The sequence below is a fragment of the Pteronotus mesoamericanus genome, unplaced genomic scaffold (genome assembly GCF_021234165.1).
Source record: "Pteronotus mesoamericanus isolate MK-2021 breed Mesoamerican mustached bat unplaced genomic scaffold, CSHL_Meso_final scaffold_54, whole genome shotgun sequence".
In the NCBI taxonomy this organism is placed as follows: Eukaryota; Metazoa; Chordata; class Mammalia; order Chiroptera; family Mormoopidae; genus Pteronotus; species Pteronotus mesoamericanus.
Genome location: NW_026555321.1, coordinates 19,254,130 through 19,277,195, shown reverse-complemented (window position 1 = coordinate 19,277,195; position 23,066 = coordinate 19,254,130). Strand labels below are relative to the sequence as shown.

Below are 23,066 nucleotides of genomic sequence, written 5' to 3'. Positions count from 1 at the left end.
ATAAAAATAGGAATGAAGTATATTTCTAATCTTGTTAGGATAGTAAACCAAGGCAGGGAAGAGGAGGAAGACATGTCTCACCCATTAACTCAGCGATCCTAAACCTGGTCCAATAAGATTGCCAGATGTTCCAAACATCACAAGCAAAACTTGTGATAGCACAGGAGGAGGGGAACCTTTGAAGTTCTGTGTGTATCTTTCCACTAGCTGGGAAAGAAAGCCTTTGAAACTATGTTAATCCTAAAGTCTAAAAGGGAGAGGAGGAGGGGTACCTAGAAACCAGCTGAAGTATATAACCCTTAACCTCTGATAGTCAAAGCACTCAGATTATTTAGGTGTCCACTTGCAGCTTTGAGCTCAAATTTATTAACAGCTTTATTTCTTCTATACATAGGTCATTCAGACTTGCTGGGTGCCTGCCTTTGGTTTTGTGCTCAAGGGTATTTCATAAATAAACTTCTCTCATTTCTATTTTACATGCTGCCTCTCACCTGACTTCTTTTGAGAGCAAAGCAAGAACCTAGGAGGTGGTGCCCCCTGACTCGGGTCTCTCTGGTCACAGTCTAAAGGGTTACTCTCTTTGACTCACCTTTGGCTTGCAAAATTTTTGTCTACTCAGTGGTGTTATAAACGTATGATTTTGTACAGTGAATGTACTATCACTTGCTCAATGTTGTAATCAATTTTTAATGATATTTAGTTACTATACTCATTGAACCTTGACACCACAGCATCATATTAAAGACAAAGCATCTAAAGTAGGAAATGTACATGATATAGACATTACTTGATATTTGTATGATCTTACAAAATAGAGGGTAATTTCCCTGTACAGAATTTGCTGTTGGATTGCTTTAGTTAGCTCAAACATTGTAGCTAAGGCAACTTGTCAGAATTATCTGTTGTGTACTGCAATATACCAGCATTAACACTGAATTCATAATTAACTCCGCTAAAGATTTATTACTCCATGACCAATATCTAAAGTAGCTTACACTGGAATTTTACTTTTTGATTGCCTAACTTGTGAAAGCCATTGTTTCTATTGCTAAGCCAATAAAAGAAACAATAAAACCAGCTTTGCTCAGGAGAACTGTATATACTTTATTCTCAATCCACTGTCAATCACCTCTCAAATGGCTAGGCCTAGCAGCAGCAAAAAACCTTAAAGGATAGCTGGCTCAACCACCTTGCCGATCCTTGAGCCTTATCAACATACCTCTACTGACTGATCCTCTATTCTATGCCTGTAAATCTCCCTCCACCAAGCTAACCAACATCAGTAGCACCAACTCTGAATTCCTATGAATATAAAAATTAGAATTTATTAACATTATTCAAACCAAAGCAGTGGGAAATGCTTGGTCCACAGACCAGAAACTCTCTTCTTCCAACATTGCCTCCTTTTACCAGCTAACCTCCTACAGACTTTTGTCTAGCAATTTCCACCTTCTCACCTCAGGTGGAAATATATGTATACTGTATTACATGTGCATACAAACGTGTTTATACATATATATGAGATTTTTATCTCTAGATATAGGTATAATTACCCTTCTTTTCCTCTAAAGATTGTTGTGGGGCTCTGATAGCGAAGACAGATTGTAAAATAAAAAGCACTGTTAAAGTATAAGATTATCATACAGGGAAACAAGCAAAAGCTTGGGCTGTTAGCTAGCTAAGATGAGGTTGATGGCAATGAAATATATTTTGTGCAAGATGTCTCTTAATTCTTTAGAAATCAATGCTTTCAAAAATCTTCCCTACTCTCATTCTGAATATTTAGCCTACAAAAATAAATGTATTTGATGCCCAAAAAAGATGGTCACATATGAACAAGAGAGGGGCAATTTGTCAAGCATTTCTGCTTGGGGGAAATATTACAAATAGGAAAAACTGAAGAAGAAGAAAGAACATGATATTCTAATTTTGTTTACTCTGTGCATTACACAAAGGATATGAGGCATCCTGTTTTTATATCAAATTTGATAGCCACCATTTTTAATAAACTTAGATGATAAAGAAATATGTTACCCTTTAGAATTTAGAAATTAACTTGGAAAAGGTTATTTTTAAATCTTTTCACAATGTCTTATTTTAAAGTCTGTTTTAACATTAAGTATCAAAGGTTAATAGTTAAGGAATTGTTACCTAGCTGCTGGAAAAGAAGTTGTCATTTTTTTAAAAGTCAGATACTTTAAAAGCATGTAAAGTCACAACACTTTACTTTTATAAGCTAACCTATACCTACAGAAAAACAGAAGTATTTTTCTTATAAAATAACAGACGTGCTAAGAGAGTCAAGCACGTCTCTTGGGGAAATACAGTCTTATTGGAAGAAGTGTCATACAAAACGAGTGTCTAACAACCACCTGTCAGAATTGCTGTAAATCTGCTTGGTTCTATATCTTAGCTGTGTTGGAAGAATAAAAATTAGAAGAAAGAAAAAAATCAAAGGACTAAAATATCAGATACCCGTGTTTGACTGGTTTTAACATACATTGATACCCAAATACTTAACAAATATTTATCAGCCCACAAAATTCCATAGCTTCAACATTTGCTAGCATTCTAAACATTAAATATTTGATGAAACTAAGCAGAAGAAATTAGAGAATTTGAAGTGTACTCTTTTAATATTTATTTTTAAAGAAGTTCATTTCAAGTATGACTCAGTTCCCCATTCACTGGGTTCTCAGACTGTAATGATACTTAGGATCATTGATGTGTACTACCAGTCCTGGGGCGGAGATGAGGGTAGGTGGGGGTGCTGATGAGGATAAGAAAGGGAAGGAAGAAGAGCAAAGTGAGTGTGAGTCTCATGACCAAGAGTCAACTCTGGACTTCATTATTTCCATGGCAAATAGACATAGCATATTCCATATTACATACGTTCCAAGATTTGCTTTGTGATAAAAATGTTTCCATTTAAAAGGTATTCTGTCTAGTTTCAAAGCTAGCATAATTCATCTCTGGCCCAAAAACATTTTGTCTATAGTAAAGATGTAATAAAAACCTATGGAATAAGTGAATAATCTGGAAAATGGCTATCTTAAATAAGTATTTGCTGTTGAATGAATAAACATAATTCCACCTTTGACTTTGTTACTTGCTTCCTATGGAAACTAAAACATGAACTTCTACTTTCCTGTAAAGCAAAGAAAAATTAAGAAAATTTCAAAGGTTTAAAATTAACTCACATCTCCAAACCACAAAGGGGTTAGTCAGCTAGGATAACTTGATCTGAACAGGAGTAAGCATTAATCATTTCAAGAAGTGTTAAATATTGAACATATCCCAGAGCAGATGAAATTTCACACCCAGATTTTAAGCCCAGGTAACCATCTGAAACTAAAAGATAAATGTTGAAGTGGCTGCTTCCACGCATGTGGGAAATTTTAGCTAAGCTCCTGCTTCGGATTTTAATGGCATGGGTATCAATGCCTGACAAAATCAAAAGCAATATAATCTTCAGCACGGTTATCAGTTATTACCTTAGGGATCCAGGAATCTACTCATCTTGGACAAGACAACTGGGAGACTAGGTGTAAGCAACACACCTTAGAATAGCCAAGTAAGTTAAATTGCCCCTGGCGAGTGTCTTCTACTACCTTTGGAATCCTTGCTGATGTTGTCATAAATAGTTGAAATTATTGAATAGATTCCATATCATGTCTCCTGGCCCCTGCAGTGTTTGCAGTAGTAGCCCAGACCTCCTCCTTTCATTTAAATGTTTTCTCAATTTCACACCAGAAATATTTTGGATCTCTCTTTACTCTGCTGCACACTGAGGTCTTAAAGAGTTTTGGAAATGGTTGCATTTCCTCAGACATCCAAAATGGTACATTTTTCGTTGGTTTTCTACCCTACCATTTTCTAGAAGTCAAATATTTTTTGCAAAGCTTGCATCTTTGCCTGAATTGTCCCATGTCCTTCCAGGCACCCTGCAGAAATCATCTCTCTCTGTTGTGCTTCCTATTGTGAGAACAAATGAGAAAAAGAAAAAGCACAAAAAATATCACTCTGGTAATAAATTGGAGATCTACAGCACAGAAATTGCTTTATAAGGATCCTAAAGCTTATCCCCTGGACAGTTGTGTAAACAGAGTCGTGCTCCCATTGGGCGTACTACCAAAAATGGGGGACCCACACCAAAGATGTTTTGTAAGTTAGGTGCTAGAGAAAGGGAAATTGCAGTTTGGCAAGATTGTTTGCAAGACAGACGATAGAGAAGAGCTATTACAAATTAATTGGAAAGAGTTTTCACAACACAAGCAAATTGTTAAAACTTTAGGTTGGAGACTTCATCACTACAAATACAGATCATATGAAAAATTAAATGAGCATTTACAGAACACCTTCAGGCAACTTTATTTTTGCCTCCTTGGGTTTAAAAGGTGTTTATGTAGCCTAGTTCGGAAGATATGAAAGGTAATTTAACGTGTGAAATATATTTGGGGGATTAGGAAATGAGGGTTCCGGAAAGAAAAAAAAAGGAAGGAAGGAACGAAGGGAGGGAGGGAGGGAAGGAAGAAAATGAAGGAAGGAAGCTTTCTATAGGCCAGGAGCAAATAAGCTGAATGTGGGGCTTGAGCTGACCCGAACATTCTCCAGTTAAAACAGCTGAATGCAAAACTATTTTCTAAGAGACTGCTACGTCAACTACAAGGAATATTGATGTTCTAAGTAAACAGTGTCCCACTCTAGAATGTCTAACAGGAAGCAGACAAACTAGAAATGGCCATTAGGCCCTATGAGGAACATTAAAAGAACTCTCTGTTATATTCCAAATGATAAAGTGTGTCTGGTAATGAACATTACCAATGATCCTCAAATATTCATTCCTCTCCAGGATCGTTAGTTTAAATTAGTGTTTCTCAAAATGTGGCCCTCGCTACCGGCAGCATTAGCATCACTTGAGAACTTACTAGAAATGCAGATTCTTAGATCCCACCCAGATCTATCGAGTCAAATTCTGAGGGCTGCACTCAGCCACCTGTGATTTAATAAGACTTCCCCATAATTCTGAATGCTTGGAAGTGCTGCAGCCGCCTTATTCCCTTCTCCTCCCTTCCTCCTGGCGGACTAGCCAATATCAAGAATGACAAAGTAGTGATGAGAGGAAGCCAAGCCCCTTACTACATAATTAAAATAACAACTCAACCACCCTCGGAGCCTGTCCTATCACATTAATGTGAGATAATAAACGAATTATATTTTCTGTTACTTGCAGATAAAAGCATTCTAATTGATAGAGTTTTAAATGTGAAAAAAATAGGTAAGGTAAATAGATTGAAGTGTTCGTTGATATTTGGCTGCTCCTATAAAAGTTAAAATAACTGAGTGTAATATGACATTCCAATGATAAAACATTAAATAAGATACTTAAAATGCTAAAGGCAATGTTAATCAATGGGAAGTTACAGAATAAGATATGTCAAAAAGACAACACAAGGGAGTCTTTTTCAAGTGATTTCCTTATTAGCATATTAAAAAAAACTGGCTGTTTCCAGACTCTCCTTTGACAAGTTTTTCTTATTACCAATTGATAGTATTTTTAAATTATGTAACTGCAATATATTCTTGAAAACTGGTGAGATTTTAGAATTTTTACTTCCTTAGGTAGTTGTGTGCTCTGGTCCCAGGCTTTTTCTTATTTAATTCTTCAGCTAATGAATACTTGGTGATAGTTTCTACCATGAAATTGCAAATATAAAATTAAATTTACACCTTTCTAAAATATGGCACAGTCATTTTTTTCAACCAACTTGATGAAAATATGTATTGTTTTGAGGTTTGCACATCAACTTCTATTTTCTGAGTTAGAACAGTTAAAATTCTATGACATTAAAAAAAACTCTACATGTATTCTCACATCGTTTAAATTATTAAATCACTCATTTTAACTTTGGAAATGTAAAGATGCCAACATTGCACATTTGATTCAAGAATTTAAATTACTTTTAGGGAAATGAGAATCAATTTTCACTAAACAGTCACCAAAACTACACATTTGTTTAGGGCTTTTTAGTTGACAAAACATTTCCATGTACATAATTAAATTTAATCCTCACAACCCTATGAGATGAGCAGACTAGATCTTGTTAATTGCTTTTTATAGCTGACAAAGCTGAGACTCACACAGGTGAAGCTCCTTGCACAAGAACTTCTGACTATTCAATGTCAAAGCCGTGAGTCAAATATCCGCATTGGCTTTAATTCCTTTAATGCTTCCATAATGGCCCATTTAAAAATATGTAAGAAGCTGCCCTGTTTATTGAATTACCTTTTGTAGTTTATCATTTTGTTTTATTAAATTCTTGCATCTTTCAACTCGATGGGAGTACCCTATAACTTTAGTAGGCACTAATTCCTAAGCCAGGGATATCTGCCTGATCATCACTCATTTGATGACATTCAAGAATATATTTATAAAGACTTGATTTTAAAACATCCTTGATCACTGTCTATGTCTAGTCACCAGTTCCTATTTAACTTTTGGATGGCGTCACCAGGGAAATCACATTCCAAGCAAAAGCTGTCCCAGAATCCCTTGGGTGTATCTTCTCAGAGTTGAAAAGTATTGCTAAAATGTGAGTATAACCTTATGAGTAAATAATCACAGGCAGGCACTTTAAATAGATTATTTAATGGGTAATTGAGATATGCTCATTAACATGTGTTATTGAAAAATCAACAGAATACATATTAAACACGTGTTCTAAGGATCTAGAAGCAACTAAACAGTATTAGGAATACTGATTATATTATTCCAAAGTGGTACATTTATTTTTTGTTGTGAGTCTTTATAATTACATTTACATATTAACCAGAATATGGACAAGGAAAAAACTGAGAGATTTTTGTTTTTAATTCTAAGAACTTAAAATGGCTTTAGATAGTATGGAGGACATAACCTTTACACCTTTTTTATATTCCATAATTTAAATCAATAATTAAAGTTTTCAGTTGCCATATTAGTTTAATCAGTAAAAAGCTACAAAAGAAGAAATTGAAGAGATAAGAAAATATTTTAGATTGTATTCTTATAGCAAAGACATTGTTTAACAATTTCTTGCATTACCAAGCATTATGTAATGCTACTAGGCATGGGCAGCTATGATTGAAAATGATGAATTATTTCACTCGTACATGGGATATAAAACTGAAAGCAACAAATGAACAAACAAGACAAATAAACAAATACTCACAGACACTGACAACAGTATGGTGGTTCCCAGAGGGAAAGAGGGGTAAGGGAGATATAAAAAGCAGTCAAAGATATAGTGATGGAAGGAGACTTGACTTTGGGTGGTGAAAACAATGCAGTATACAGATGACATGGTATAGAGTTGTACACTTGAAACTTATATAATTTTATTAACCATTATCACCCCAATAAATTTAATTATTTTTTTAAAAGAGAATGTGCGAAGCTGTGAATTATTATCACTATCCACTCCCCTAGCTTTAGCAATGACTCTCCATCTTGTAAATGGCATGAGTGCTATTCTCAAAAAGGAATGGCAATCCCTCTCAGCTTTGAATGTGTACGCTTGGAATTTGAACATATGCTTCATCAAATGATCTACATCAGTGGTTCTCAAACTGTGGTCCCTACCACCAGAGAACTTGTTTAAAATGAAAATCCTGGGGCCCCACCTCAACTCTATTAAATTAGCTACATTGGGAATAGGGCCCTCTATTCTGTACAGTCATACCTCAGATTATTGCACTTCACTTTAGTGTGCTTCATAGATGTTTTTTTTAGTGATTGAAGGGAAGGCTATCCCCCAACAAAAAAGGAATACAACTTGCTTTATTGCAGTGGTCTGGAAACAAACCCTCAATTATCTCCAGGCTGGTAGTTTAGTCCTTCAGGTGATTCCAATGCATGCTAATGTTTGAGCATTGTTTTACAAGAAATCTAAAACTTTGATCTAAAAATATTTCTAATAGGCCTCAATTCTAAACACTTAATGAGAGTATATTCAAGGTGGGGCAAAAGTGGGTTTACAGTTGTTTGTGTGGAAAATAATACAATAATAAAAAATAATACAAGAATAAATTCTGTTTTGTGTACTCACAAACGTAAATTTACTTTTGCCCCACCCTCTATTAGCATCTTAAGTCTCCAGTATTCTTACATCAAATAGGGTTTTTAACCTCTTTGAGTAAACACCTGTTGGCCTAAAACCAGTTATTTTAAAAGACCAGGGAAAAGAGTATTAAAACTATAGAGAGATCTTATTTCTCCCCTCTTAACTAACTCTGAGCATCACATCACACAGTCATGGTACAGAGGAAAACAAAAGTTAGAGGGCAATGCCGTAGCAATGGAGTTACAGTTGTGTTCCCAGCCTATGAAGTCAGTCTTTGTTTTCTTATTCCAGGTCAGGACCTTGGAACAATGCTTCTTTGAGCAGGTGTATCAGGCTTTTGTAGCACCAGTTAGAGGAAAGAAGTAGGGAAAGCTTCATAAGTACAAAATGCCCTTCTCTTGAAACAGTGTATTCCTAAGAGAAATAATTTCATCTCTTAAAAACACACCCTCCCCAGAAAAAGCAGTGTAATATTTCAGAAGCTACCAAAAAAATTAAGTGCATTATATAGAAATTATATGTTGGGGACAGAGCAAAAAGGTATTTGCCAACACTAGGGAAATGTGGTTTAACACTATTCAACCACTTGAAACAATTTGATTATAAACTCTGCATTCATTATATAAGACCAAAATGCTTCTATAATATGGTTTATTTGCCTTGAGATGTATTTACAGGCTATAGTCAAGTTTAGTGGCAAATATTATAATAGGGTTAATGGTATAGGACACAATTGTAAGGACTGTTTATATTTTAAGACAATTATACATAAAAAAACGGAAGAGGAGTAAGACAAGTGAACAGATTCTGAGAGGACACACGTGAGAAAGCTGGCTATTTGAATACATTAACAAAATTCAACAAAGAAATCCAACTCAAAGGTGATTTTATCCAGAGACAATTTACACTAACTATGTTATAATTGCAAATAACAGATAAGTTTGCAAAAGCTTGATTACGTCTTAATGAATTCTTAAAGACATTCTTTACTGCTGCTATAATTTTTCTACTGTGTAGCCCTTAACAGCAATAATAGTCTCTTTCTCTATGTGCTCACTGGCTTGCTTGGAAGGACAGTAAATGATGTATTTAATATTAATTAGACCCATATAGGAGTTTTGAGATCTGTTGTATTAGCAAATAATCCCATTGCAAATAATAAGTCTTTTGCAAATATGAAGGGGGATTGGGCACCTTTCAGTTTTAGCAGTACCAGAGCTTCTTCATCTCCATAGTGCTGTTTCCAAGACAATGAAATACACAGAAAGAACCCTCTGCTTCCTTCAATGAGGCTGGGAGCTCAGGCTGCTCAGAATAGGACCTCGTTTACCATTACTCTTGAAGCCACACTATGACATGGACTCTTGCATATTGCAGTGTAACACCTTTGTTGTTGTTGTTGTTGTTGCTGCTGTTACACCTTTTCTCCAGGGCTGGGTTTTCTTGGAAAACCGATTAAGTTTCAGGGCCCCTCATTTGCAGAGGCCCTGTTAAGGTCCTCAAAGAGACTCCAGCAAAGTTCTCACAGTCTTAACTTTGGTGAAATTTGCAAAAGATATTTAAACTACAATTGATTTTAAAGTACTCCTTTTGTTGACTTTTCCTTCTTTTACATTTCTCCTAGCGGGTAGCATTGGAGTAGCCATGGGCAAATTTTGGATCTGGCTAAAAAGAGTTGAGATGAGGATACATTTAGATTTTGTTTAGATTTAGTGGGGTGTACAACTGTAGCTCGTAAGACATAAATGTATTCCTAAGAGAAATAATTTCATCTATGTGTGGTTAAGTTATTGCTAGCTGTCCTAGTAGAGAAAGGCCATCCAGGAATAATCTACTACGTAGTGTACTAAATCACAGGACCTGAAATCTTAAATAAATGTGTCCAGTGGTCCCTCGCATCTGAAGTACGTAGGTGGTAAAGAAAAAACCGAGCCAGAAGCTAGGCTATGGAATTTCTTGACTCCAAAAAAAATATACATATATATTAACTATGCTAAAGGAGTGTCTGAATTATCTTTCAATTACCTCTTTAGAGGATATTTAAAAATCATTAAAGTAGTGATTAAGGACTGTGTAATGCAAAAAATGTAAGAACAAAATGTCTTAGGGTACATCAGTTAATTAGTTAAAACACTTATTTTTCTAGACTTTGTGATGTTTGTTGTACTTGTCGCCCCAATTTATAACATGTTGAGATTTCTTATATCATTCTAAATAAATATTCACTTTGTATCTAATTTAATATTTACAATTTAATTTCCTTTTTTTAAAAGAAGGTTCCCCAATTTGCATAACCTTAAAAACTCTCAAAAATGTGGATCTCTACCTAAAAGAATTTAAGGTGTCTTTCCTGCATAGTAGCTATGGCGGTTTTATTTTTAACCCTTTTATTCTCAATAAATGAAAGAAAATCTAATGTCAAGGAAAGAAGGAAGAAAAGAAAAGGAGTAAGGGAAAGAAGAGGAGAAAAGAATCCTATTTATGGGAGGTGTCTCAGTACGAGGCAGTGAATTAGGTCTTGGAGTCAGATAGGCAAATCTAGAGTTAAATTCTATTGCCATCCCTTCTGAGCTATATATATATATACAAAGTTCTTTCACCTCTTTAAACTCAGTTCTTTCATCCACGAAGTGGGGGATAATACCACCAATTTTGTAAAGCTATTATGAATATTAAGTGACAGTGTATGTAAAGGACCTTGCCAAGTGCCTCGAACAGATAAGGCATTTAATAAAAGTGTAAAATTCTTTGTTCTTGAATGCATAATCCAAATTGTATTTCCCGAAATAGCCTTACTAATACACTGCCTTTAGGATGAAGAGGAAAGAAGTAATTCCAGCATTTTCCTGCTCTCTTCACAGTAAATTATGAGCAGTGCAGCAGATGTGGAAAGTTCATTTCTTTTTCTGTTAAGGCATGGAATTATCTGTACCAGATGAGAAAATATGTCATGTTCCATTCTGAACAAAAGTTGGCAAATAAAATGTTGCCAACAGACTAAGTGGAATAGGATAGCAAATTTGGGAATCTGCATATGAAGCTACACTGCAGTTCAACGAAAAAGGGGTTTCTACATTTGAGTTAATATGCTGATTTAAAAGCAAAGGTTTAGATGTTCATCCATTTATTGACTATTATGTTTCAAAGGCATCCGCGTACAGTAGATTAGGAAAGTTTAGAAGCAGATAACAGGATTATAAATAGCTCAGAAATCAACTCAGGGTTCAGGTGTCCCCCAGGCATGTCGAATACTTCTCAGCTGTGGTAATGTGGACAAGAAGGCTGGAACACCTTCAGAGTGGACCATGATAAGCAGCAAATCATCAGCACTAGATGCAGGAAAAAAGAGTTGAAGGCAAAAGAGGGTTGATGGATTTTTTTTTAATGTTATTAAAATGCCACTAAATAATCTGAAATTTCTCAGTATCCCTAGTCATCAATGACTGCATAAATATACCCAGCTTTTTATCCTTATGTGTACAAGCAGTTCAATGTCCAATCAGGCTCAGAAAAGCTAGTTTCTGGTGCATAAGCTTCTCACCTGAGTTGTTCTCTGGATGTAGCTTTATTTCCTGAATCTCCAAAGACAGTCGACTCTGTCTTCTTTGGTCTTAGGTTCCAGAGCAACATGCTCAGATTATGGAGTATTTACCACTAGCCAAGTAAAACAAATGAATTCTAACTGATGCACCCGTGCCCTCTGTTTGTTCCTCAGGTGTCTTAATTGCCCATCTTTGAATTGCCCACTGCACTAGAATCTTGGGGTTGGAAGGAGCCAGACAATTCATTCAATCTTCTCTTTCATGCTGCCGAAACCATCACTATAACAACCCTCAAGAGGGGGTCACATACCCTGCCCTCTGCAAAAAGTGGCCCATTCCTTTTCCTCTCATTCTTGGAAAGTCCATTCTTCTTGCTGTATCACAACCTCTCCCTGTGTTCTGCCTATTAGTTAGACTTATTTCTCTGGAACATTCCAAATGCACTTCCATGTTTCTCCTACCAATTAGCCCTATGGGTCTTATGAAACACACATACAACACATACGCAGAAACAATCATGTCTTAAGTCTCTTCTTCACTGAGCCTAACATAAGGGATTCTTTCAAGCACGGCTGTCTCAGGGTAGCATTCATTTGTCCCCTAATCCTCCCAATATACATACTCCCTTCTTCTATTTCTCCTTGTTTCCCTGATAATTTCTGGCCAAGATCTTTGTTCCAATTGTCCTCTCACTATCCTCCTTTAGTTAATATCTACTCTTCCTTTACTCTTAATTCAATATTAAGTCCCTTAGGGCAACCTTTTCTGGATTCCCCACCTTGGTCCTATCTCGCATTGTATACTTTGAAGGCACCTTGTAACTTTCCTGTGCTGTACCTATTCCAGTAGCAATTTCACATTGATTTGTGGGGCTATTAGAGTCCCCGCATGTCCAGTATGACTACCCAAGTACCTGCTGGATGGAAAGCACTGAATTTGTACAAGTTTGTGGAATTGGTTCTTGGGGGGCTGGATGAGGAGAAGAGTAGCCCCCCAAGAACCAATTTCACATACCTTTTTCTTACAGACTTTATAAAATGAATATCTTTGGTATACTCTCAAGACATAACCAACTCATTTACTTTAAGGAACTAAAAACTCTTAATATTTCTTAAACCAAGCTGGAATGAAGTTTCGACCACTTTACCTAGAGAGAAAAACCTAATTCAGCAACCCAAACCCTTATGTAATGTTCTAAATATCAACATAATTTTTTTAGAGGGAGGGGTGTAGGGGGAGTTCTTAATTTTTATATTTTTATTCAGAGAAGGTATAAGAACCAATATGAAGAACTAACTAAGTTTCTAGGGTTCAAATTAAATTAAAAGATTTATTTAATGCCCAACTTTGAGGTTAGCATTTCATTAAGAAACAAAGCAAAAAAAAAAACACAGAAATCCAGTGATCCTGCACTGGCAGGTGTGGCTGAGTTGGTTGGGCATTGTCCCACAAACCAAAAGGTTGTGGGTTCAATTCCCAGTCAGGGCACATGCCTGGGTTGAGCATTTGGTCACCAGTCAAAGAGTATACAAAAGGCATCCAATTGATGTTTCTCTCTCACGTTGATGTTTCTCTCCTTCTCTTTCTCCTAGCCTTCCCCTCTCTCTAAAATCAATAAGCATGCCCTCAGGTGAGGATTAAAAAAAAAATCCAGTGATCCTCTTTGAACTAGAAAGATTTTCGTAAACCACTGAAGGCAAAATTTACATCAGCCTCTAAAACAAAATTTAATTCTAACTCTTACTTAAAATATAGCTACTGTATAATGCTCCCTGGCTCCCCAAAACCACTTCCCTCATTCTAAGGAGATTAACCAGAGCAAGCCTTGAGCCAGGTATACCCACTAAGACTGCAATGTGTGTGGTTTTTGCCTAATATTATAAATGCTGGAGTGCAGCTCTTTCTGCTCATTGAGACTGTAAGCATCACAGAGCAGCTACACCATATCGAATTCATTTTTTACATCCTCATTACCTGTAAAAATGTTCCACACACAATATATAGGGAAAAAAACTTCCTTAATAATTGAAGAAATCAAGGAATTCCACAAAACAAGATAACAGGTGACAGATTCTTTTATCTATGTTCAGTCCTGTCCAGGTCAACATTTGTGTTCATTTTTATATAAGAACATCAATGGTAACATGATTGCATACTTTGATAATAAGAATATAGAAAGATAATAAAAAATTGTGTAAAAAATTTTTGTTGGAAGACCAGTTCAAGGGTCTAATTCCAAAAATAAACGTATTGCTGTTGTAAATGCTTCCTTGCGCCAAAGATCACTCTCTTCCTTTTTAAGCAGATTCACTGTTAAATAGGCAAGACATGCCAGGTCAGCTCTTGGCTGTCTTTCTATTTAAGACAGCAAGACACCATCAGCACAGTGCATCCCAAATTTTTGTCTATTAAATTAGCCATCCTCCATTTTCTGATCCCTTGTCTGTGGGACACATGGAAGAAGAGATTCAAATTGATGAGGCTACTGCAGAGCAGTATAAGTTGAAGGACAAGAGCTCCAAGTAGCAGGCTCATCGCCATTCTCAGTCTTTCATCAAGTGAGTTTATTCATCATTGACAAGTCGACCTTCCGACATCACCTACCCTACCCTCTGGACTCAGTCTGTAGAGGCCTTTTCTCTTTGCTTGGTAGTCGTATTGCCCTTTTCTACAACTCTGCTAAGACTCACACTACACACTGGAAGGAACATTGAACTGGGATTCCAGCAGGCCAAATTGTAATCCCGGTGCTGATACAAAATTAGGTGTGTGGCCTTAGGCAAATCCCTTAACTCCTGACGGTAGTTCCATATCCATCAAATGAACTACTTGACACAGTTTCCCCTAATCTCACCAGCCTCTTCCTCTTAAAGACAATAACTCAATTTTCACCATGTCTTGCCCTCACCTGCATAATAGCATCTCAGCCCCTGACCTCTCCAACCTCCATACTCACTCATTCAGTTATAGAATTTATCACCTATTTTGTGCCTTATTTATTTTTGACAATGAGGCTAAATTAGAAAAGGAAAATAATCACGTTCCCCGAATTGGGGTAAAATAAGATTTTCATTTCAAGAAGAAAATTCTGGCTGTTATGAGGAGATTGGATTGTAGCATAACAAGAGAGAACACAAATTTGAATGCTATTAAAATGGTCCAAGTAAAAAAAAGGATAGTATAGCAGGATTGGTAGGTGAAGATAGAGGATTCAAGTAACTATTTGAAAAGTATAATTGACTAAGCTTGTTAAGTGATTGCAAAAGGGAGGTGAGAAAAAAGGAAGTGCCAAGGAGGCTGACCACAGAGCGTAGGTTAGGTGATACCCAAAGAGCAACTTGTCAATAATAATAAATAAACTCCCAAGTTTCTGGTTTGAGCTTCTGTGTCGGTCAATGGACCTGAAGAGCAGAAGGTTTGGAGGACAGAGCTTGTGAGTTCTCTTTGGGCACATTCAGTCTACCACATCCTCAAGACATTCAGTTGGAGATGTCAAATGGGCAATTGGATATACACGGCTAATGTGCACTGGGGATAAACATTTGGGAGCTCTCAGCAAATGGGTGGTGTTTGACCAAGGGAGAGAGGGCAGACTGTCCCAAATGAGCTCATATACTCTCTTCTCTTTTCATTTGGCACTGGCACTCATGAATAATGCCTACATCAATAATGCTGACCCCTACGAGTAGCATTCTTCAGGGATTGGTAGAGTACTCAGTTCTCTGCAGGCCACATCGGGCTAACGCCAGGCTACAGCCTGCCCAGAAGGCAGAGCAAATTCTCCCTTCCACACTTCGTGTCCTACTTGGTCACCTGAGCCACAGAGAAGGCTGTTGGGACTCCAGTAAGCAAGAGAACATTCCCTGCAGGTCCCATTTATTCCCCATAAGCTCAGACATCAACATCTGACCAAAAGAAAAGAGCTGCAATCATAAACTCTTACGAAAATGTTCAGAACACCTGCCCAAGTTATCTGAGAACACATTTAGATTTGGTTTCCCCCAGCCATCACCACCACTACTAAAACAGTGTTTGAATAACACTGTCTAAACATGTTCATCATCAAATTTTCCCAACCTTCAGCATCTTCATCTAATTAATGACCTTAATCTTCTATCTAGTTAGTGACTTGGCTTTGTGAAAATCCTACTATGATAGAGTGTGGAGATGCAAAGGAAGAATTTGTTCTCAATTTGACAAATAGCCTCTCCACCCATTGATTGGCACATTACAAAAGGAACAACAACAAAAACTACCAAACCAACCATCCCTCAGGTCAAACCAACCAATATGAGGGTTAGACACTGAAGGTCAAACCTTCATGTCTGTATGACATCAAGTGCAAGGGGAAAGCACATTAAGGAGAAATTTTAAACAAAAAAAAAATCTGTGGACATGGTAAGTATAACAATGACCTTGACTGAGAAGCATGGGAGCACTTCAGGTCTAGTCAAGAAATGGGTAGAGGCCAAAAACAAGATGCTCCATAGGCAAAGTGCCTGTGGACTAGGTCTCTCCTATATCAGCCTGTGCCACATGCCAAGGTGGGTCCAAGGGGACAAAGAACAAAATATATTACCTAGCATCATGTGTATATGGTTTGCATTTTTGTGAACATGTACCCAAATGGCTTACCACATGCCATATAGCAAGGGGCCTTATTAGAAGACAACATCTTAGAAAGGAGGGGCCATGCTTTACTCTTCTCAGCAGAACTGGAGAAAGCTTTTTTGTGAGCCCATTGAATATGAGTCTTAAAGGATGTGTAGCTCTCCAGATGGGCAAGGTATAAGTAAAGGAAGGAATTCTAGGCTAGAGGGAGGAGTATATCTAAATGCACAGGGGTGGAGAAGGTGGTGTGTCTTGGATCATATCCCCCAAGTGTGTGGACACAACAAGGTAGGAGCCAGTGGTACTAGATGAATTGGGAGAGGATTTTAAGTGGCATGCTGACATTACACTAAATAACAATGAATTACTTGGAACTGAGAAAGTTGTCTATCTTTTAATTCCCTTCTACGCCTACCCCGGAGAATTTCTCAGTTGGCTACTAAGATGCTAATCTCTTAAAAGCTAATGTTCTTTCGTAAGAAAATGGAGCAGGTTTCAGACTTAAAGGTTTCACAGATAATGGTATCTACTTAGAATCTAACATTAGTTTGCTTTTATTATATTTGTGCTTCTCTTCTATTTATGACAAATGGCAGTGGTCTTCCATTTATAGTAATGATATGAAAATTTCTTTCAAAACAAATTTCAATTTTGAAAGTGAATGATATAAATGTAAATACTAAAAAAATATTAAGGAATACACAAATACATACAGGTAGTAAACCCTTATGGTAAGAATTATGACAGTGGTATGTGACCACTAAAGTGTTGGAAATAATCTCTAAAAAAGAAAAAGAAAGAAAAGATGTTAGCAGTTAGCTGTGTTACTATCACCGGATTATTCAGAGAGAAAGCATGGTAAAATTGATCAAGTTTAAAGCCAAACCAACGGGAGTTCAGATCTTCTTTCAGTACTTTCTAGCTGAGTGGCCTTGAGCAAGAGCTCTGTCTCGCTTCCCTCATTTTTATAATGAGGATCCATCTTACAGGAATGTAAGGATTAGAGACAACCAATATACAGGTCCTAAAGTTATAGACATTATTAACCTCCTTTATAACTTTCCAGCAAGTTTCCCAAGGTTAGCTATGATTGACTCTGACCTAATTTCTCTAATTTTGTGAGACATTATGTCTGCAGAGCTGTAATTGGTTTCAAAAAAGAATTGAATATGCCATTTTTCTTTATTTCTCCATTAACTTAGGAAGTTAAGAAATCAGCGCAATGCTCATAGCTGTTTCTAGGTCATGTCAAATAATTGCAAACCCACCCAGTCTGGGTCAGAAGACCCATGTTAAATTCAATGTTCTGAATGCATTTTGCAACATTTTAAAAATAAACTTTAAAAACTAAACTGTATCAGCAATATAGCCACACCTCCAAAAAACTTATAATACTGAGAAAAGTTGGGGGGATCACTTAATCCACAGATGAAACCCCATCTTTTCAGCTACCTCCCCCCCCATTATTCATCCCCCTCCTCCTTCCATAAGGAGCCCTGCGGAAGTCTGTGGGTGTGGACTTCGTGAGTGTGGCACACAACTCATAGCATCACTACCTGGTTCTCTGGCTTTCCACTTGAAAAGCAAGCACATGCTGAGGCTTGGAAACCAAGACATTTCCTTGTAATCATGGCACCTTGCCCAAGGAAGAGAGAAATTGGCTACTAAGCATAGCCCCCTTAGTGAGCACAATCTGAATTACTAGCTCATGTAATATTATTAAAGTGCAGAAGAAGAGCGGTTTCCTCTCAAACAGTAGTAATGATTTTGATTTTCCAAATTACGCATTTATGTTTTGGGGAAACCTGTCATTAACGGATTTTCTCTCTGCTGACTTTTGCTTTCACTTCTGTAAGTGTTTTCCTAAGTAGGTCATCTCATTCAAATACAGGACACTGCTAATAACTCCCACGCAGTTTTGCAGTTCTAGTGACAGGCATGATGCCCAAGAAATTTATGACTCTTGTCTTCTATGTGGCTATCCATTTGTCCTTTATCATTGCTATACTTTTCCTTCTAATTGAAACCACCAGATCCAATGAATCACATACAGCGATTTCTTCTGATAATTTGGTATAATTCAGAAAAGCACTATTTAGAAATGCCTTTTTCATAATTGTAAGGGATAAAATGATATAAATCTCAAAACAATAAAATAAATACATGATTTTAAACAAGAAGTGAAATAAAAAGTAAACAAGAAGTTATCAGACGTTTAATAGTTTTTAAAAATATTTATACTCCCACATGCTAGAGCCTACTACTAGAAATTCTAACTTTTGATTGGTTAAAAAGACTGAAACCTGCAGTGCTCCATCCCCTACCCTACACACACACACACACACACACACACACACACACACACACACACACAGACTAATTACTTCTGAATGACCTTCTCAGCTCACTAGTGATCTGCTTAAAGCTATCATATTTATAGTCTACAAAATGGTTTTGTTTTTCAAGTCCTGGTGATGGTAAAATATCCATAAATACATACAAGACAATGTGTTTCTAGGGCCCGATAACTTCTCTTTCTAAAGATAATAATAGTTTTTACATTTGTATTTGAGGACCTAGAAAATTATCAAGGAATCCACAATTTAACACAGAGTAGTTTAGTCTAGCTAGCTATTCAATGATCCAAACGTTTCAAGTTCAAATAAATCCTCACAGCCTGCTTGCTCCCGATTGCCAAGTCTGAACAGCCCCAAGCAGGAGCCAACCTGTGCCTATAAACGGGTAAAGTAGCAGAAATTAAATCACCAAGTGATATAAAAGTAACACCCAAGAGCAATCATCCATTAACCTTAAAGATAATATAAACAAAAGGATACCTGTTCTTCTGCTTTTTGGTTTCTCAGCATCGATACATATTTTCTAATTGCATGGAGAGGATATTTTTTGAAATAAGATAATCTAGACTGAGACAACAGATTATCCATGGTGAGGAAAGCAAAAAAGTCCTTGTCTGCCCCTCCCTACCAGCAACCATAGGAAATCCAGAAGCTTCACAATTCCTCAGATGCCTAAAGATTTGCTTGTAGCTCAACCACTTTCCTGCAAACAAAGCAGATGTTCTTGCCGCTTATTCTTTTTGGTAGAGTTCGTGGTGAAACCAGACAGCCAAGTGTGAACTCGGTCTAAAAGCTTCCAGAAATGCAATGCCCAAAGGGCGTAGGAGCTAGAAGGAATTTAGGGGCTGGTCCACAGAATGCAAATTGCTTAGTGGTAGTGATGCAACTGTCCTATTTCTAGCAACAGCGTTTTGTTGCAAGCGATGTTAATATTAGCTAGCTGGTGACTTTCCACACCCACGGACTCACAGGAGGTTTAATCTTAATTCTTCTGACAGCTTTTCCAGCTCTTAAAGAGAACGTGACATGTGGTTTTCCCTGTTTCCTTCTAGATTTCATATCATCGTGGCACACACAGACAACCCTCGGCTGCGTCTCAGCTCTGAAGTGTTCATTCATTCAGTCTTGAGAAGCATTTTTTAGGGGACCTCTAAAAAAAATTAACAAATTATCTCACCCTTCATTGTTATCAAGGAGTTCAGTGTCAGCACTTAAAACGTTTGGTTTACAGTGTCATGCATTATGCAACATGCCCAGTAACATAATACTTTATGTTAATTGAACAATAGCTGCAAGCAGATTCTGTTCTGAGTTAAAAGCCTTCTCTCCTTGAATCCTTATCTCAAATCCACAGGCTGATTCCAGGAACATTAAGTTTCCCCCAGCTTTAGTCTGAGTGTAGGGAGGAAAAAAATGTTATACATTTACTTTCTAACTATTTTTAAAAGGATTCATGCTTTAAAAAAATAGAACACGATAAGAGGTCTGTGGTCTTAGAGGATATGAACTCATAAAATATGAAAGTTTAATTTTTTTTCAATATTCTATAGATGTCACAGGGTTTCTGAACAAAGTCCCCATGTGGGTTTTGCTATTCTATTATCTTTTTTAACTTTGCAGTAGCTGGTTCATTTGATGGAAACATTTGGCCACTTCCTTGAGGGGCTGCCTGTAGAGCGTAGGCCGGACATCAGCTGAAAAACCATGAGACTCAAAGATTTGCTTTTAAGTGGAAAGAGAGAGCAGGTCTTTCCTCCTTCCGAGAGCACACTGCAGCCTGGAGTACAGGGGGTAGGCAGAGCTGGGAGGCCTACCCCTGTCCCCCACATTGCAGCCGAGCCATGCCCCTGGCTGGGCCAGCTGCCTTCAGGGAACACATACTTGTTGGTCCAAATGTGGGCTGCACGGCCGGCAGCCCAGGCCATCTGTCAGGCTGGCATCCGGCCCACTTGCAAGGTGATCTCACCAGGGTGAGGCTGGCAATTCCAGGAAGTCATTTACATACTACTGCTGGGACAGGCTCCTTGGAGGAGGAGGCCCTGCCCTCCTGTCCCCTCTCCAGATGCTCCATTTCTTGCTTATGGAGGCTCTTGCAGTCCTCTGTACTCTGGAGACAGCAGACTCTAATGAGGGCCAGAGAGAGGCACTGGCCTGCGAGCGACCGGAATGCTAAGGGCACAGTGTTATGTACTCCCTGCCAGCTCACAGCCCAGAAAAACAACGAGCTGGGAAATTCGGACATTCTGGCCAACTGGAGGCCCTGGAAAGCCGGATGGCCCTCAGGGTATCAGGAGCGGTCAAAGGTGCCATTTGTACACACCCTCGAGGAATCCACAAGCTGCCCTTCTGCTTCTCTTTATTAAAAATACCTAAACCTTCCAAGGTGCCTCTCACTGCAGCCAGGAGCCAGCAGCCTGCCAAATAACCCCAGCACGGCTGGCGATCAAAGCCTTTCCCCAAAGGACAAACACAAAGCAGACTTCATTTCAAATGGTTGTCTCATGACCACCCTTTCCTGGGTTGAGGAGTGTGATGAAAAGACATGCAAGGGAGACCAAAAAACAAAAACAAACAAACAAACAAACAAACAAACAAAAAAGCACCCCAAAATTCTGTCCTGACTGGATGGAACACAAGAAGAAAAATTGGTGAAACAAATGCAACAAAAATTCCCTTAGGTGTTTAACTGATAACAAATATAATTATATCTAATATGTATTGGACTCTGGGCCAGACATTGTGCTAAGCTCTTTACATGTGTTATCTCGTGTAATCCTACAACACCCTATGGGAAAACGGAGGCTCCGAAAGGGCAAACCACTTGCCACAGTCACACAGCTACAGAGCAGATGAGAAAGGATTCCAACCACGTAGAGGCTGACCTGAGCCTCAGTTCCTCTGTCTCTTAGCCCACAGCCAGAAATGGATTTCTAAGCAACTCTCAACAGATTTACCTGAAGAAGGAAAGGCACAGAGTTGCCTTGTTAAAGAGAAATACAAACATAGACTGCTAGGAATTGACAGGCTAAGATTATTGAATAGAGACCAAGTGCATCTTTGCGAAAAATCATACAACTTCCTATCCTGGGTTCTTTCTAAATAAGGCTAAAACTGCTTACTTACCTCCTGAAGTTTCCGTTATAAAAGGATTCTAGTGAAAGTAGTTTGTCTCAGTTTCTGTTTGACATACATTGCCATTGTTCATTTCTCTCAATAGTTAATACCAATATGATGTAAGTTTTTACCCACCCTGTTTCTCAGGTGAGAGCACAGGCCCTTTGTGTCCACGGTATGAGCATCGCTGCCATCGCAGCCCTGAGGAGTACTGGTTTGTCACTTTGACTCACTTGTCTTGGTGAAAGACAGCTGACCAGACTCCTGGTGGCTGCAATACATGTCTGCAAGGACCAAAAGAGCTCAAAATATCTGCCTGGAGTGATAAGAGGTAAATTCTGCAAAGTAACACAATAAGAAGTGGAAGTGATTACCTTTGTATACAACCCGCTCCCACCCCTTGTCCTCTATTCAAGCGAAAAATAAGGAACAGAAACCACAAAACCAATACAGTCACAGATGAAGGCTGCAATCCGCTGTGAAAGGATATTCATGTGTTCTCTTTGATTTCTAAAAATTACCTTCTCTCTCACAAATAGCTTAAAATATGGGGAATCCCAATTTCTTCACCTGAAGAACAACATAAAGAGGCCAATCCAAAGCCAGAAAAGAACAGTGATAAGAGGGTGAAAGGACAGATATTTTGGAGCTTACTCCCTTTCAAATGCTGAAGAAGACGGGATGAAAATGTGGGTTTGCAAAGCCATTTAGCACTGTGCATGACACACTGTAGGCATTCATTAATGCATGCCAAAAAACACTTACTAAACAAGAATTGCAAAGAGATAAAAAAAAAAAATGGGGCCCAAATGCAGGATGAGAAACAGGAAAGGAAAACAGAAAATGTGTCTCTGGAATACCTCTGAGTTGCAGGGGTTTTCTAAACTGCATCGGGACAGAACCAAAGCCCCACCAATCCCTCATTCTTTCTCCTTCTAGTCAGTGCTCAGAGTTTCCATCAGGAAAATGACTCCATTCGCTGGGAATTAATCTAGCCTGGCTATAAAGTGAAGGGCAGGCCGTTAGAATGATGGAGAAGCTGCGCCCAGAAAACAAAAACCATTTTTTGTTATGAATTCCACTGAGAAATCACTCTCTTCCCACTAGGTCTGTGGATATTGGCCTAGTCTCTTGCTCCCTGAAGGACAGTTTTAAATGAAATCAGGAGAGGGGAAAGGGAGGAATTTACCATTTCTCAACAGGACCAGTTTACACAGCACCAACACTGTGCATTTTTGCGTGATTAAAGCACTTGCACTACTTCATAAGACAACATTTTCTTGGTGCCCCTGCCACATAGGTAGTAATTATCTCACATCTGCTTATGGTGCAATTTTCCT

General features: G+C 38.0%; 1 protein-coding gene across 1 annotated transcript in view; it reads right to left on the bottom strand.

Moving 5' to 3' along the window:
• The window catches only part of ATP2C1 (ATPase secretory pathway Ca2+ transporting 1), a 133,567-nt gene extending 114,125 nt beyond the window's left edge, over positions 1-19,442 (bottom strand). The window contains exon 1 of the mRNA XM_054595163.1: positions 19,093-19,442. Within this exon, the coding sequence (XP_054451138.1) occupies positions 19,093-19,200 (108 nt within the window). The 5' untranslated portion in view covers positions 19,201-19,442. The remainder of the gene's footprint in view (positions 1-19,092) is intronic.
• Between the last annotated feature and the right edge of the window lie 3,624 nt (positions 19,443-23,066).